The 17,576-nt window shown below is 34.5% G+C and overlaps 3 protein-coding genes across 3 annotated transcripts; 1 reads left to right on the forward strand and 2 right to left on the reverse strand.

The window, feature by feature from the left end:
* Nucleotides 1-527: 527 nt before the first annotated feature.
* Nucleotides 528-4,392, reverse strand: LOC124453617 (EH domain-containing protein 3-like). Its single transcript, XM_047004410.1, has 4 exons — nt 3,900-4,392; nt 2,727-3,757; nt 1,100-2,491; nt 528-823 (listed from the first exon to the last, which is right to left on the reverse strand). Exons 2-3 carry the CDS (start codon nt 3,633-3,635, stop codon nt 1,775-1,777), a joined length of 1,626 nt encoding a protein of 541 aa, XP_046860366.1. The 5' UTR covers nt 3,636-3,757; nt 3,900-4,392; the 3' UTR covers nt 528-823; nt 1,100-1,774.
* LOC124453616 (acyl-CoA dehydrogenase family member 11-like) lies at nt 3,953-11,509 on the reverse strand. The gene is made up of 19 exons (XM_047004409.1): nt 11,358-11,509; nt 11,082-11,181; nt 10,894-11,019; nt 10,488-10,640; nt 10,152-10,263; nt 9,811-9,863; nt 9,299-9,431; nt 8,719-8,843; nt 8,521-8,627; nt 7,923-8,055; nt 7,747-7,815; nt 7,396-7,534; nt 6,567-6,773; nt 6,108-6,174; nt 5,954-6,039; nt 5,642-5,710; nt 5,186-5,340; nt 4,757-4,873; nt 3,953-4,647 (listed from the first exon to the last, which is right to left on the reverse strand). The coding sequence occupies exons 1-19, from the start codon at nt 11,480-11,482 to the stop codon at nt 4,432-4,434; spliced, it is 2,292 nt and encodes a 763-aa protein (XP_046860365.1). The 5' UTR covers nt 11,483-11,509; the 3' UTR covers nt 3,953-4,431.
* Nucleotides 11,510-14,497: 2,988 nt separating this feature from the next.
* LOC124453500 (calponin homology domain-containing protein DDB_G0272472-like) lies at nt 14,498-17,159 on the forward strand. Its single transcript, XM_047004317.1, has 5 exons — nt 14,498-14,828; nt 14,936-15,388; nt 15,671-16,008; nt 16,275-16,601; nt 16,938-17,159. The coding sequence occupies exons 1-5, from the start codon at nt 14,498-14,500 to the stop codon at nt 17,157-17,159; spliced, it is 1,671 nt and encodes a 556-aa protein (XP_046860273.1).
* The last annotated feature ends 417 nt before the right edge of the window (nt 17,160-17,576 follow it).

The following is a 17,576-nucleotide window of genomic DNA, read 5'->3' on the forward strand; positions in this document are numbered from 1 at the left end:
AGAGTAACATGGTTGAGAAAATTTCAACATAAGATGTAATACCAATAAGTAACGTTTGCTGTTATGACACTGGCAAAGTTACAAGTCTACATTAGTAAAAAATAAAAGTATGTGGATTATTAAAAAAGAAGATTCAAGACAAGTAGCTACAGCTGAAAATAATTTATCAAGAAGAAAAAAAACCAAGCAACTTTGACAGACTGATAGCTTATCGAGAAGAAAGATAAGTACCTACTATGAATAATAATTTATCAAAGAGAAGAAAAAGGAAAAAGAACTATGGAAGATGCTTTCTGCACATTTAAAGCAAAGAACACAAAGAAAAATGAAGGCTAGCTTATCAAGAAGAAATCTTAACAGATATAAAATATAAGCTGGGATTTCAATCATTGATATTTATAAGAATATTGAAATAAGTTTTATCAAAACAGACAACAATCATGAACATTATCAAATGTCTCCATTGAAGGAGAAAATGAAAAATCAATCAAAATGCTGAATAATTAATGCAGACATGTTAAACATAATTAAATATGAAAAAATTTGCATTGCATTATTATGCATTTCTGCTTTAGAAAGTATATATTTCACACCAAAATCTAATTAAAACTATATAATTCATATTTATTGTCAAGTACTAATAAAAGACCTTCAGTCACTAAATAAAGTGTCACAGAATGTCTAACGTGGAGTATTTCATCACTTAAAGTTTGAACGAAGTTTGGACTTACTTATACTGTTTTCTTTATCTTCATTTCGAAGCTTGTCTAAAAATGGCTTGGTGGCAATTAGTACTCCAGCAGCAGCAACTACAAGGCCAGCCCTAAATTGGCAGTAAAATTTGTCAGTATTTTGATATTTGGTGGTTAATGGTAATGCCAGCAGCTACCATGAAAATATTTGCAACAAAAACAAGTACTGGAAAGTTGTGAATTGCTACCAGCAAAGTTTGAAATTCAGGCTATGTGATATGGCGTACAATGAAAATGCCCAGGTGTTTAATTCGATGAAAGGTGAAGAAAGTTTCACCAAGACACATATGCCACTGGCACAACAGCAGCATAGAATTTACTATAAAGTAAATTTTTAATTTACCCACCAAATTTTCGCATATTTAACAGTCGTTTTGATTCGCACTTGAACAGCTTCGGGAAGCTGGCCAACTTCTTTTTTCGCACCACTATTGAATTCCATTCTATCTATAACTTTTTCATTCCTGACAATATAAAGTTGTAAAGTAACCAAACCGTCTGAATTGTTGACTTGTACTGATAATTTGGTAATGCTTATTTGCACGCCGCCACTCTACAGCTACCGCCCGAATGATTCCGTACCGTCCCGAAGTCAAAATACTTTGCCCTAGTAATATCCTACCTACATACATGAAACAGTGCTATGCTTTCGTTTTAATACTATTATTTTATAATATATTCCAATTTCCAAAGCAATAGTGAATCTTAGAAAATAGTGATATACATAGCAAATATATATCATAAGCTAAATACACAATTTTATTACCACTTACAATTGTGTCAAGTGATTTTATTTGTAGCAAATCATATCTCATATTTGGTAATAAACATAGAGTTCTTTTTTAGCTTTTCAAATTTGTGCTCAACTCACAAACCTGCATTTTTAAAATGCAATCAAGAATAAAATTACCCATTATAGCATGTGCTACTTAATTACAATTAATTTAGAGTTTGTAATAACCAATGAATTAATATTTCGCAAACAAATATTTCTAACAACAATCATTTTATTTGTTGATCATTTATGAATCACACTCCATAGAGTATCCTTTACGCTTTGATGGGGGTACTACATGAATTGGTAACTCCACTGGTAATTCATTTCCATCCAACTTTACATTAACCAGATACATGGCAACAGCAAATTCATCAGAATCTAACATTCCATCTTTATCAAGATCAGCTAGTTTCCAAATTCGACCCAAAACAGTGTTTGGTAGTTTAGACTTGACAAGTTCACGTTTGGCATTTGATCCTGTCACTTTGCCATTCATGTCAGGGCTGAGAGTTTCAAAAATACGATCATATTCTGGTTTCTTTGACAAGATAATCCAATCGCCAGAGCCAGCCCCATATTGAATACCTTCACCGGCACCGGTAGCAAATGGGTTATGCATTGAATCACCGACAGTGAAAGCACCACCCCGAACTGTGATTGACATAGCTGAATCATTTTCCTTTGGAATCATTGACATTAACTTCGTAACTTCAGTCTGCAACATTTTGTCCACATCTTCGACAAGTTTTTGCTTGAAACTATGAAGCTTTGAAAAATCGTACCCTTTTAACTTTCCTTGGAACTTAGAGATATGTGGAAAATCACCTGGAGATATGTTATGTTGCTTTTGAATCTTACGATACAGCTCACCCAAGTTGTTTATAAGCTGTTCCTTCTTTTTTTCCTTGCCAAAAACAGAAGGCATTTGTTCACGAAGACTGGAAATAATGTATGCATGAACCTAAATTAAATTGAAGACAATATAATTTAAAAGTTAACATGCATAGACAAGCTCTAAAGGCATAACTAGTATCTAATTGTTTAATGCCATGTAAAATAATTTAGTAATTAGTAGCACAATGACAGATACTATCACGATCTTTTTGCTTTGGCAAAGCTTTTACATTGTAATTTGAGTAAAGAAAAAGAATCAATTACACTCGCACAACTCAAAATATCACCTCAAATACACTTACCTTAGCAAGCCTTGCCCTTTTGATAAAATCATTAAGTTTTCTCAGTGCAGCATTCCTTGGTAAGCTCTGGATGTCAGCAAACAAGTCTTGTGCTTCAGCTTCAAACAAACGCCTGTTCTCATCATTTTGTAGTGGCTGATCCCAAAATGATCCAATATAGACGCGAGACACCTCTGGTGTGTTTATGACTTTGCCCAATGACCACATCAATGCACCATACACTCTCATTAACTGCTGTGTGGTAACCATGTCAGACTTGTTAAGTACAATTCTGATTTTATCATCATATTCACGAAGAACATCAATACTCCTTTGAAATTCATCAGAGATATCCAACTTGTGGGCATCAAAAAGCAGAATAATTCGATCTACTCGTTCGGCAAACCACTTCAATACACCAGTGAAGTCATATCCCCTGGACACAGACTGCTTTTCACCAGAAAGAATACCAGGAGTGTCTATGATTGTGATACTCTCTAATACTTTATTGGACAACTCTGAGCAATAAAGTCTGTTAAGAAAGGCATTACCATACACTCCTAAAGATTGAAACTGCTTAAAAGGATCAACGATCAACGCATTTCCAGGTATAACTTGATCATGTTCACCATGCATTACAGCGATGAAACTATCTGTGGTAGGCTCGGGACCAATTCTTAATCCTGGAAACTCTTGCTCAAGAAGATACTTTATAAAAGTAGTCTTTCCCGTCGAGTACTGGCCAACCAAAAGAACCATTGGTTTCGCAGTAAAATCAGCGTCAGACATTAAAGGAGAATGAAAATCGTTGAATAAATAATGCTCCTCAAGCGGCTTAAGTTTCGACTTGTAAAGCTTCCGCAAACCGTCGACTACAGACTGTAAAACAATGGGGTCTTTCTTCTCGTTTTTATTCAACCAACTGAACATATTTGAATTTTTTAATTTCGTAACCAAAACCAGTAAAAAATGGATCGTCTGGGTAATACAAATCTTCAATATTCGGCCTTTTGCACTCTTGCAAAATCTTCACCTCGCCATCTTCTTCTCCACTAAAGGATCATGCGCAAAGCAACTGTAAAAAACAACGCCTTTTTGACACAGATGATATTGAAATATCCGGAGTATGATTATGAAAATGAAAATTTCTCAGCGATTTATAAGGAAAAGAATGAGAGCGTTATACAGATTTACCTTTTGAATACGTCTTTCATAAAAACAGGTATTATTTATACAAACTCAGCACATTTCAACAAAAGAGTGGGTTTATTCATGACGATATGTAATTAGTGCACCCCCCTCCTGATGGTAGAAACATTTCACTCATACGTCACATATAAATTAAGCACAGTTGAATGAAATGCGCGAATTTAACCATTTATGGTAGTAATGCTGCGATTTTCGCACGTGCTTGAAAACTCCCCTCAAGAATCCATAACTATTATATTCGTCGCCAGTTACATGGATACACCATCATTATAAAATTAATACATCGACTTATCTTTGCTTTGCGAATATTATAGCCCTGACTCAGTGAACTTTGACCTCTTGTAATTATGATGTTCAACCAAGAGGATTAATATTTAAAAATATGAATAAATTAAATCCTGTCACTGCAGCGAACGTGTGGGCAATCATTTGACATTAGACAGGCATGTGTTACATTGTTAGAAAAGGCTTCGCACAAAATTAAACACTGAAATGGGCTTTTTGGTTTTACTCTCCATTACAAATGACTCAATAATTGCTCACGAAGTTCTTGCTTTGCGACAGCTGTTAGATGTACTTCATCAGGCCCATCAGCAATACGAAGAGTCCGCAATGCCGCATACATGTAAGCCAAGGGAGTATCTTGAGAAACACCAGCACCCCCATGTGATTGGATAGCACGATCGATAACCTTCAGTGCCATTTTAGGCACAGCTATTTTTGCCATCGCAATCTTAGAGAAAATAAAGTATTGAGAACGATGTTAAAACAATGTAAGATCAGAAGATTGACCTCTAATGAAAAAAGTATTTTTGTTCTTCCCTGGATTTTTCCACCTTTACCTGTTTCTTCGCAACTTTTGACCCTAGTATGTCGATACAACGCGCGGCTTGAATAGTCATTAGACGAGCCTGGTCAATCTCCACGCGGCTAACTGCTATATCCTTCTGAATCATACCCTTCAATAAAAAAGTTCCACTGAGGATTGAAGTTTGCATGCACTGAAATTTTCAAATGATTTGTAATTAATTGATACAAATTTCAACAGGTGAACAAAGGACCTTTGTAACAACTAACTTGAAGAAACGAAGATATTTACAGTCATCAAACTGCGACAACAAATAACAATTTATCATAACCTGAAACTTGAATGTCAACCGTTTCAAGTGAAGATTACAGCAGAAAAGCTTTATGTCCATAATTACTATATGGATTTGAGCGATAACTATGGAAAAACTGTGGTCTCAAATCAAAATGAACATCCTTCAAACCTTAACAGCCAAAGTCTCTCCAAATACTCTTCTGGTAGACACACGTTGACACATCAACTCCAAGGCTCTCTCTGCAGCACCAATTGTTCGCATACAATGATGGATCCGACCTGGTCCCAATCTTCCTTGAGCAATCTCAAAACCACGCCCTTCACCTATAAAGGATGGACGATAGTAATGTGCGAATGAAAGGAGTACGTACAATGAACAGTCGGTGAGTTGATCTCTGATACTGATGTGAAGAAAATAACTATGATTGATTATTCTTTTAGCATCTCCTAAAATTTTTTGAGCAATACCGTTATATTATATAGCTATACCGACGTTATATTAAACAAATAAATGTTAAAAGTTGATAAGACCAAACAAACTCTTTTTTATTCATTTAAGAGACAGTCATAACATAGGTACACTGCAATAACCAATAGCTAATCAAAATATGAAGTAAATACTTACCAAGGATGATGTTGGAAGCAGGGACCCGAACATTGTCAAAAATAATTTCCCAGTGACCATGAGGTGCGTCTATGAAACCAGAGAACGATAATAATATAACTATAACAATAATTGTTTGAAATACGGTTCACATCGTTAAATTCGACTGTTGTTTTGACTTTTAGAATGCTATATGTACTTCATAAGAGAAAAAAGTAAGCAATTTTTTCTGTAACATAAGCGAATATTTTACGATCAGATTTTAGATGATTTCTATATGAAATAAAGTTACCATGTGTTTGAACAAGCAACATGACAAAAGTTGTTTCTCACCTTTGTAACCAAAGACTGTTAAAGATCGTACTTTCTTAACTCCTTTTGTTTCTATTGGAACGATGATCATTGAATGTTGTCTATGTCTGAATAAAAATAAAATTCACCACAATTGTATAAGTTTTTGTTTACGTTCATACGAGAGACCAGTTACCTTGATAGGTCAGGATTGCTAGATCGCCCCATCACAATCAAAACTTTACATCGAGAATCTCCAGCACCTTGAAATATTGAAAGAAAACCAAAACTGAAAATTCGACCTCAATACATTTCACGATTCAGATGCTAAAGCGAACTACACAAGGCTTCAACTTTAAGCATTAGATGATTACAAAAAAAGACCATAAACTAAAGTATACAGTAGCCAAAGCTATCGCACTAAAACCTATGTATTTAGTCGCCACGTTCTTAGAAACTTCGCTCAAGCAGTTCGCAGAGACTAGTGAAGATCGTAGAGAGCTGACCTTCTGATTGGAGTAAACACAAAGAATTAAGGAGAGGATTTTTGATGAAGGCAGTTGATCAAGGTATTGCAGACAATACTTAACTAACTTGATATTTATGAAGGAAAGAAAGTTAGCAAAGAACGAATTATTAAGAAATAGTAACATACCACTAGCCCACCATTTGCGTCCATTAATCACATATGAATCAGCATCTTGCTTTATTTCACATTCCATATTTGTAGCATCGGAGGACGCTACTGCCGGCTCGGTCATACAGAATGCAGATCTAATATCACCTTTCAATAGAGGCTCGAGCCAGATCTTTTTTTGCTCATCACTGCCATATAAATGAAGAACTTCCATGTTTCCTGTATCTGAAGACGAGGAGAAAAAAGTCATCCGAAGAATAATTCTTATAGTTCTAGTTTCGATATTGATACCAGGTTTAATTTTATTTCATCCTCTTTTAATACAAGTAGAACGTTCTCATTTCTTTACATTTCATTAACAATAACATGTACGTTTTTATTTGTTTTCTGCTTGAGTTGTATAAGTCCACATTTATCTTACCGCCTTCATTTGTCTTGTGTACATGTCTTTCCCCACTTAACCCCCATGTCCAACATGCCTTTCACCCCTATGTCATACATGCACACATACGTCACTTTAGTCTGTCTTCGTTTTACTCTTCAGTAAAACAAGTCATAATGTATGATGAATATATAAATTCTTGTATCTAATCATCTTTAGCAATTACCTGGTGCTGAACAATTGAAACATTCTGGTGCTATAAATTAACAATTACCTGGTGCTGAACAATTGAAACATTCTGGTGCTATAAATTAACAATTACCTGGTGCTGAACAAATGAAACATTCTTGTGCTATAAATTAACAACTACCTGGTGCTGACAAATGAAACATTCTGATGCTATAAATTAACAATTACTTGGTGCTGAACAATTGAAACATTCTGGTGCTATAAATTAACAATTACCTGGTGCTGAACAATTGAAACATTCTGGTGCTATGAAATATCGCCCAGTTTGTTCCGCAATTAGAGCATATTCTGTTTGAGTTAAGTTGGAGACATCTGATAAGAATAGATTCCAGAGACCTTGTTCTTTTGCTTTTTTCTACTCGAAAATACAAATAAATTTCGTCAGTCAGGTATTTTCCTCTCATAACTAAAATTTACACAAAGAGTACGTATTTACAGTTCATAAACTCTCTTATAGAAAACAATCACTTGTCATCGAGAAAAGTCGTACACACAATGTCGTAGTTCAAGGATGCTCTATAACCCACCGCCATGGAAATTGCTCGTTGATTAAATTTCAATAAATACCTTAAGGGACTCGATGACTGGTGGAACTTGCCAAACATCATTTGCTTGTGACAGAAATTCAAAGTATTCCTATAAACCAAACTGGCATGCTTGAAGACAAATATGAAATATCCTCATTTTTTACGACAGTACTACACAAGACTTGAAATGCTAATTGATAAACCACCTCAACAAACCTTTTCTCCAGGAACAACATATTCTTTTAAAAATATCTTGATCTTTGCCAGTAAATTCTTTGCTTTTTCAGAAATAGGAAACAGTTCGGTGATCATTTCAGAAGAATGTCCCAATTCTCTAGAAGGTCCATGCCTATTTGAAGTTATTTAGACATGTCTTTTCATGAGCACAATCCAAAACTATTTATCACATACGTAGTTATCTGGCCAGTGGAAATTGAATACGACACCGCTGGTAAGAATTTTTCTTTAAGAGATAATTTTCCGTTTTGTCAAAATAGTCTTCATTTTTTGAAGCAATACACAGGTATATGGCACACTGCATGTGATATTGGTGAAAAATACATCTACGTTGGATCATTGTCATTAATGTAATATAAATGTTATTCCCGATATCCTAAAAATGCTGGCGTTGACGTGTTGTATCGTCGGTTCATGGAAAATGTATGACAAACAAACAAATTGATAGAAAAAACGCTAGCAAATTATCATAGGCGTAAAAAGGACAGTTCTTTCAGACACAAACTCAGATTTTATAGAAAAATAAAAAAAAAATTCGCAGAGCAACAATACTCCTAGTCATACTCATCATACTTACACTTTCAAAATTCTTAATGCTTGACGAAGAAGCGGAAGAACAAGTTTGCCGTGAATTTTCGCGTTTTCAGCCGACGCATTTCCCTGTAAACTTCGTGAATACACACCCTGAAATACAAAAAAAATATATCCATGGTAGTTTACTTTCATATTTACGCAATGTTGGCGAAAATTGGGAAATTCTCTTAAGATCTTTTACCTGAGCAATAGAAGCAAGTCTAAAGCAGCTCAATGCTAAATAGAATTCCCAACTTGCGATTTGAAGAGAACGACCAAAAGCCTGACAATAGCAAGCAATGTACTCTTTCTCAGAAGGCAATCCATCTATAGAATGGATTCACCAAATGATTACTCAAGTAAAGTTTCAATGTAAAAAGACGAAAACAGTAACTGATTTCAAAACTCAAGATTTTTTCAATTCACAATACAAACAAACGATCAACTAAAAACATTACACTTCATACTAATTCACAATGACAATACACAATAGACACCCACACATTACAACTGAAAACATCACACCTAAATCACACATCACAACTAAAAACATTTACTTCACAATAATTCACAATGACAATACACATTTCTTGTACACACAATAAAATGACGTAAGAACCAGATAACAAATACGGCTAACCTGACGTTTACTCTTCATTTGACTCTGAAGATGACTACCGTTAAGTTTGTCGAAACGTCAGTCAACAACAACAAAAACAGTCCTTCTCAGGACTATACCAACCTAGACGATCCACATTTACAAACATGTCAAGATTTTTTACCATGAGTAAACTGAAGAAAATGTTCACGGAGTTCGTCTGGTGCATGATACATCACCATACAAACATACGCCAAGTCTAACATTGGATCTCCGACACTTGCTAGTTCCCAGTCGAGCACAGCTTTTACAATTGGCTACAAAAAACACGTAACAATTTAGTAAACATCTATTTTTACAGCAGTTGTTCAATCATTTGCCATTTGATATTGTCCTCAAAAAACAAAACACCGAACTTTCCTTGCAAAACGAATCGTCCGCTCAAACAACGATAACTCTTTCCACAAATGATAAGTCTCCAATCTGCACGTGCTTGACGGCAACGTCTTCATTCATTTATATGTATGAAAGGATAGATCTACGATGGTGTTTGTGTGTGTGTGTGTGTAGAAGGGGAGTGCTTCTTTATTTTGCTAAATTCTGTTACTTTTTTTCTATGATTGAATGATTTTTGAAAGTATGCGCCATTCAACGCAAATCGCATTTGCAATATTTGTATTTTCGATCAGATCATACCTTATCCAAATGAAAAATCATATTGTCTAATCTATAGTCACCATGAACAATACCTGAAATATAAAAAAAATACTACAGCATTAAATTTGCAAAGGTTTACATTGAACTACATGTAACATAGTGGACATTTTGTAGGAAGATTTGGACATTTGCACCTTTAGTACATTTAGCACATTTTTTGTACATTTTGTAGGAAGTTCTGCACATTTTGTTTGAAGATATTTTTTTGATGAAGGATTTGCAAACAATATGTGATGAAATAGCTCTAAGTATTCTTTTCCACATGTTTATAAACAATGTCTTCCTGGTTAAATTTATTAACATAAACAACACTTACATACATTGTTGTTTGTTGTCAGTTGGCAACATCTCCATTAATTTCTTGATTAAAATCTCAGCTTCAGGCAAAGGATTGTCCGTACTTGCTCTATATTGCTTAGTCCAAATAAAAACCTTAGAGAAAAAGAATCATTCAAGCATTCATTTTGCAACATATAGATGGTAAAAATGAAGTCAGAAAAAGAAAATATTGTTTTGGTCAGCTATTTTACATGTACAAAAATTCACATCAACCCAGCTATTATATAGAAAACTGGATCTTTTTGAAAACAGATATTGTTAATACTTAATAGCCTTGATATTTATGATAAGATGATAAGAAAGATAAATCTACGTACCTGTCTTTTTGCATGATTAGCTTTCTTTGACAGATATTTCTTTAATCCCAAACATTCAGGATCATATTTGTGAAGCTTTGCCAAATTTTTTGCTGCATTTAAATAAAATTCTGAAGACACCTCCATGTTCAAGCCAGGACGAAAAATTCTTCCCTACCATTATCAACATGAAACAAAGATTTACAGTATGAAATATTTAGAATGTACAACCATATACATATTCACCTCTTGGAGGCAGAAACCTCTTGTATGTGGACAATATTATTATATCCTTGACAATATGCTATATTACTTAGTTCTCAAAACCTCTCTAACCTCCATGGTCTAGGTATGAAAGGTTTTTACCAACAAGAGATTTGAATGTATATAAAATACGTTTTGCATCAAAGATGCACATGGATCTCACCTTCACATGTTCCATGATGTAAAACTCTGTTCCGATGATTGTGGTATCTTGACAGAAATGTAGAGGTTTTGCTACAGGAAAGTCAACTTTGTGCAAAGCTTCTGTGAAATCAAACTCTCTTTCAATCTAAAACCATTCAAGAATCAGCGCAAGTAAGAAGGTGAAACATTGAGAGAAAAAAAGTTAACCTGATGAGCATATTTCAATAATGTTCCCGGAGGTTTTTTTCTCAAAACAAATTCTCTTAAGCCTTTCCTCAGATAAAACGTAGGATTAGATTGACCATGTCTACAAGTTAAAATAGCATCAATAATAAGCAATTATGATATTTTCCTGGAAAATGTACCTAAAATCTAGCTCTTTCACGTTTACCATAAATATTGCTACCAAAACATGACTAAGTAAGAATGTTCACATGATTTTTTACAATTTAAATAAATATATTCACAGAAAAGAAAACATGCCTGTATTGACGAGTAGTTAGTTTTTCATTTCCAAGACGAGGGTATCCATTTAAGTGAGAATTTAGATAATTATCAAGACGAGTTTCGTCAAATTTGTGTTGCTCTCGTACATCTCCAACGTCCATTTTATTGGATTGCGCAATAATAAGCCAATCCTAATCTTTTTAATCCTAACAATCGCTTAAATCACAGTCATTAAATCAATCAGTGACGTTACAATCATGCACGGTGTTTTGCAATACTTTAGCGTATTATACCATAGGAAAGTTTGATACTTGTTATCAGATTTAATAATATGGAAAAATAATTGAATTTGCATCTATGCTCTACTAAAAAATAGTGAATAAAGCAAGCGAGATCATAAATAAAAGAAATGGACAAAGATATTTTTTGGGAATCGATGATTTCCCGATTCGTTCAAAATCATCATGTTAGGAAGAAATCAAAAAGAAAGGCGAGCAACATTATCCTGAAGCGTTTGTGAATGCAGTCCGCGGGGCTTCAGTAATGAGTCTGTCCACAAAAAGAAGCGGCTCCTCGTGTTCCACATTTTCAAACAGTAAGAAAAAAGTTTACCAAAAGTTATTATTTAACATCCTTGTGAGGCTAGCTCGTAGAATAGTAAAGACATCCTTAACTAACGAAAAGAAAAACATTGCATTTTTTACAATGTTTTGAGTCCTCCTTGCATTAATCGTTAATTAAGGGATTATATTAGAGAGTCGTTGAATTACATAACATTGGTTTACATTGCGTCTGCCAACTAAAACTATTTGTCGAGGAATCCGCTCCTCAGCTGGTTCACCTACACTCTTCGTTTTGAACCTTTCATTTTACAATATACAAGTACATCACTGGCATATTTTTACGCTATCTATTAGAGTTGATTATTTACATGTATTTATACAAACGGTAATTACAACAAAACACAAGTCGAGCTTTCCTTAGCAGTACTCGCTCTTTCATTGCGTTTCAAGCTCTCGCGCGTTGCAACAAAAAGAATAACTAACTAAACAAACAAAGAACTTACAAAACGTACTTAAAACAAATAAATGTTAAAGGGAAACTAACATAGCTACAACAATTTTATTGCTATGCTCAAAAGAAGGCAATATCCCACACTATTCATGAATCCGTATATATATATTAAATTGTGATATTTTGTTTAAAGATGAGAGCAACTTATCCATAGAAAAGAAGAAAAATCAATGGGACATGCTGTCGTTGATTCCAGATTCTGTAATTGCTACACTTACACATATTCAACGCAGTCAGCTCCGTAGATCACGCGAAATGGCGTCGTTTTACCTCGAAAAAATTCTTCGAAATGTTGTGAAGAAGATTGACCTTTTTTATGCTGACCAAACAAACAGCCATTACTTTTTTTCAGCAAAAAAAAATAATATGGGTAAGTCAACTCATGAAGTTTTTTCCATAGAGCAAAAAAAACCCATTTATTTCTTGCGACGTTTACTTCAGAAAGTGAAGAAGAACGAGTTAATAGAGAAATAATGAAGATATTAAATGGAGACATCGATGACTTTATTTATGACAACCGAAATGCGACATGCACAGAAGATAAGGAAAACGGGACTGTGACAGTTGCTGAACCGACAGAGGTATCTCTAAAATTTTTCAGAATTTTAGGATTTTGTTTTGTTCTCCTTTACCGCTAAAGCCATTTTGTACGACATGAAACTCTTCCTTATCTGGAAGCCATAAAGCGTTGTGGTTGGGGAGTCGTCCCAAATAGTTGCGTGGTCAAAACTTACGTGGTACAAAACTTGCTACAACTGAGGTGTAAAATGATTCACTTTAACTCTTCCCATCCAACACACAGTTTCAACATTTTTTTCCGAACTTCAGCTGGACAATATTGGAGGGCTCTTATAGTCATTTTATATAAAGGCTCCCTAGTTCTTGTTTTTCGAAATGTTCACAAGATATCACTATCACTTTCTGTTTTGTAACTTTGAAAGTTTTTGTATGTCCTGAGTCAACAACACAGTCAATCCTAACATTATCATTATGTTTACGCTGTCATTTCTTTTTTCAAACCCGTTTAGGAGCAATCTTGCCAAATAGTTTTAAATATGATAAACGGTTTTCAAGAATTAAGTGCTGACCGATGTATTCTACTGACTGAAGTGAATGAATGGATGGAGAATTATCCACCAAACTCCCTTCCTTGGGGGAACTTGGAGGATGATACTGAACAAACATCTGACGTTGATAATAAGATGTTTGAGGATTATGAGCTCACGAAAAACATACGCCGTCTGTCTGAGATTTCAGAAGAAATGGGTCTCACAAAAACAAATTTGGGCAGAAAAAACGTGGAAGATAGGAAGAAAGGACTCCAGGATAAAATGGTCAAGCATCGAACACAGCTTATTGCAAACAAAGTTATGGATGGTCAGATATAATAGAATGTCAATGTTTTAAGAATATATGATCTCTCTTTTCAAATAGGAGAACGCATTACAGTATAATGGTTTTTCTTTGCAGTTGATGCTTTAAACGATTTTAAAAACTGGCGTAAAGCCTCGGGTTCTATCATTAAAGTTCTCGACGAAGCATCAAGTACCAGCCCGAACCCAAGGAGTAAGCTTATGTTCAACAACGCGAAAAACAGTTCCAGTTCATCACAGAAGTGGCAGAAAAACATGGGGAAGAGAAGGCAAAGTTAGATAGAGAATTGATAACAACAGCAGGAAAACTGGAAGTAGAAAAAAAAGTCGTACAAACTTTAAAAAAAGCCAAGCAAACCTTAGAGAGCAGAATTGAACGATACGAAGAAGACATTAATGAACTGACAAATGAATTAGTATGTTAAATTACACACGCTGGATGAAATGATGAAACATTTTAAATCAAAATTTCCAATATTTTTTTGGTTTGTAGGAAAACCGAAATGAAATTCTAAAAGCAAAGTCTAAACAAATAGAGGAATTGAAGAATTTGAACGGCGAGCAAGAAATGGCTTTGAAAGAAGAAAAAAAAATAAGTAAACAGTTAAATGAGCGTCCCACACAAATGGTTGTTATCCAACAAGAAAATCCTCAAGAGAAAAAAAATGAAGACGAGCCTAAAAAGCGAAGAAAAAACCCAAAGTAAAAGAGAAAAAATCAGTTCCCGAAATGGATGATAAAGAAGTATCAAAGGAAGATGCAAAAAATTCCAGAAAAACCAGTTTGGCTTCAAAAGAGGTTGAGGCAAAGTCAAAGAAGGAAACTAGAGAAGAGAAAAAACAAAAAGAGGCAAAAGAAAAAGAAGAAGATAAGCAAGCATCTTTAAACATATCGTTAAAGAAAGCCAAGGCAGAACTGGAAACAGTAAAAAAGGAGAGTGAAGAAAGGGAGGCTATGATTAAAGAACTTAAGTTGAAATTATCAACAGAAACTGAAAGATCTCAGCAGGAAATCATGAAAACAACGGAAGAAATACAATATTATCAATTTCAAACAGACGGTATGTATTTATCAGAATAAGAAAAAGTCCAACCAACAAATACTTTTCGCAATATATCGAGCGTCCGGTTGAACGGTAAAATAACTGAATGTTTTGAACACATTCAGGGGTAAAGAAACAATTGGAAATGGAGAAGAATATTTGGGAAGAAAGGTATAATAATATGAAGCAGGAAAAAGAAAAATTAATACAAGAATTAAAGTCCAAAGAAGAAGCCATGAACTTACAGGATCAAAGAATTGAAGAGGTTGCCCGCGAGATGACGCTGAGTCTAGTTCGTTCGGGTTTACAGACGAACACGACTGCGACACGAGGAAATGAACAAGAAAAATTAGTGGAATCGAGACAGAAGCTTGCTAAGCTACATCTTCAGTATGAGTACCGCATGGAGAAGATGAAATCGTTCGTGAAACGCGAGTCAGAACGATTCCAAGCAGACGCAAGACGATTGGAAAGCGAGTTTAAAGTGACCTTGAATAACATTTATAAAGATACAAGCATCATATTTCGTGCATTGAACAGATTTAAAGAATGCGTTGCTGTGCTTTTTGACAGGGAAAGTAAGTTTATATTTTATAGAACCTCGTCAGTAATCACTGTTTTATTCGCCTGTGTTTTATCATCCATTCTAGTTATCTTGCGATTTTTTATCGATCTATGTATTTTGACACTAAAAAGTTTTTAGAAAATGCATTTAAGTAAAATACTAATTTCGTCTTTGGATGTGGGATACCACATAAGGAAGTTTGAACATTGCAGAGTTCGGTACTACTTGACATGCATAATGCATATGACTTAATTTTGAAATTTTCATATGTCATTCATGACATCATTAACTTTAGATCTGGTGGATGCTGCACATAATATTAGACAGCTCCCAAACTTGTTGGAAGATTCCACCGCTACTGATCCACAAATAAAATTATTGAAAATGGCAGGAGGTATTACAGAGCAAATGGTGCAAATGGAAGTGATGATGTCACAAGCTCTGTTCAACAAAAGAATTGAAATGAAAGATACTTCGGTTGCAAAGAATTGTTTAGAGAAAGATTTAGAGACACAGGAAGACCTTCTCAAAAAAGCCAGAGAAACGAGCAGTCTTCAAGCAGAGAAGTTGAGGCAAGCAAGAGAAGAGCTTTCGACAAAAGAAATTGAGATGCTTAAAATGAAGCACAGCGAGGTTTGTTAACACTTGAAATAATTTAACCACACAATGACATGCATTAAGGGACCACGCAGCAAGTCTACATAAGCGATATAATTTGAAATGGAAGAAGCACTTTCGATGTTAAGATAATTTATGTGAACGTATAAACTTTGCATATGGAGTCCGAGCGATCTTGACAAAGATGAAAGACAGTTTTTAGTTCAGACGTAAAGTTTTGTTAGAATTTTTACAGTAGCAGCAAAACACATTGCAATTGTATCTTTAGTCGATTTTTTTAGTCGGACAAATTGGTTGAGCTAATGGAACGAAACAAGGAACTCGTGAGAGAAAATCAAATGTTGAACAAAGAAGTTTTTCATCTCACAAAAGAAGTAAGCGATGCAATAATGGAAAAGACTAATCAGAAAGGAGCAATAGAAAAAATCATTAGAGAAGGAAAAGAGAAAGAGAAACAACAAGAACTAATGATAAGTAGTTTGAAGGCGGAGAATACGCGTATTGTGAATGAAACAAATATGTATCTGAAGAATAGCGATATGGTGCGAAATATCAAGTTATTGAATGACGCTTACGCAGCAAAAAAAATTACAGAAGGAACACATGCGGTAAGACATATTATTCTGAATAAGATTTTTTTATGTGCACAAGCACAGCCCTGCCTCGACCACACAGAATTCACACAATCTCATAATTTTTCAACATTAACCAACGGAATTTGTTCTCTTGGTTCCTCAATCCCAGTGTAAGCTTCACAGAATTCAGTTTCGTAAAACATTAAAGGCTATCTTTAGTCCACTTTTGAGTGTGTTGTAGTAAATCTTCAAATGATGAAGGTGTTTATTTTAAGATCATCCTTTACTAAAATTTATGACCATATGAACATCGAGAGACCATAATGAGACACAAAAAACTAAGGCCATTTAATTGTGATTCATGTTAAGGTGGCAATGACAACGATTGAGAAAACACTGGATGTATCATCTGTAAAATTTGTGTGTTTGGTCAAAAAATACGTTCTCCATAAAAGTTGCAAAAAAATCTGCGAAGTAATGAAGGAGCATTACAAGAACAGTAAGAAACGTCGTAAGGTGGAAATATATCTGAAAAACATCGAAGAAAGAGCACAAGAGGTGAGGCTAGAACCCAACCCAGCTTTAAATTAATCTATATTCTGAATCAGTGAATATTTAAGTATCTTATGGCACAGTTAAACTGATTGATTAGATTCTCGGCTGAATTCCTTTACCTTCCGTAAACTGAATTAAAAAAATTACAATGTTTGTGATATAAGATTGTAGGAATGTTTTCTTTTGTGGTTCATGCAGGGAAAGAGAAAGGTTACTAGACGAAAGACAGAATTACTACAGAAGAAAACTGAAATGTATTTAATTTTCAAACAAATGTAAGTTAAACGCACATAACGTGCACTTCTTCCTGTCCAAATATGATTGTCAATTTTTGGTCGTGAAGAATCAAATAACATATCAACCACGAAAACAAATTGACAGGCAGTGTAAAAACAACTGCATATGAAAGAAGGTACAAACTTCCCACAATCCAATTAAAATCTTTCTCAAAAC

Source organism: Xenia sp. Carnegie-2017, unplaced genomic scaffold, assembly GCF_021976095.1.
Source record: "Xenia sp. Carnegie-2017 unplaced genomic scaffold, XeniaSp_v1 HiC_scaffold_25, whole genome shotgun sequence".
NCBI classification, from domain to species: domain Eukaryota; kingdom Metazoa; phylum Cnidaria; class Anthozoa; order Malacalcyonacea; family Xeniidae; genus Xenia; species Xenia sp. Carnegie-2017.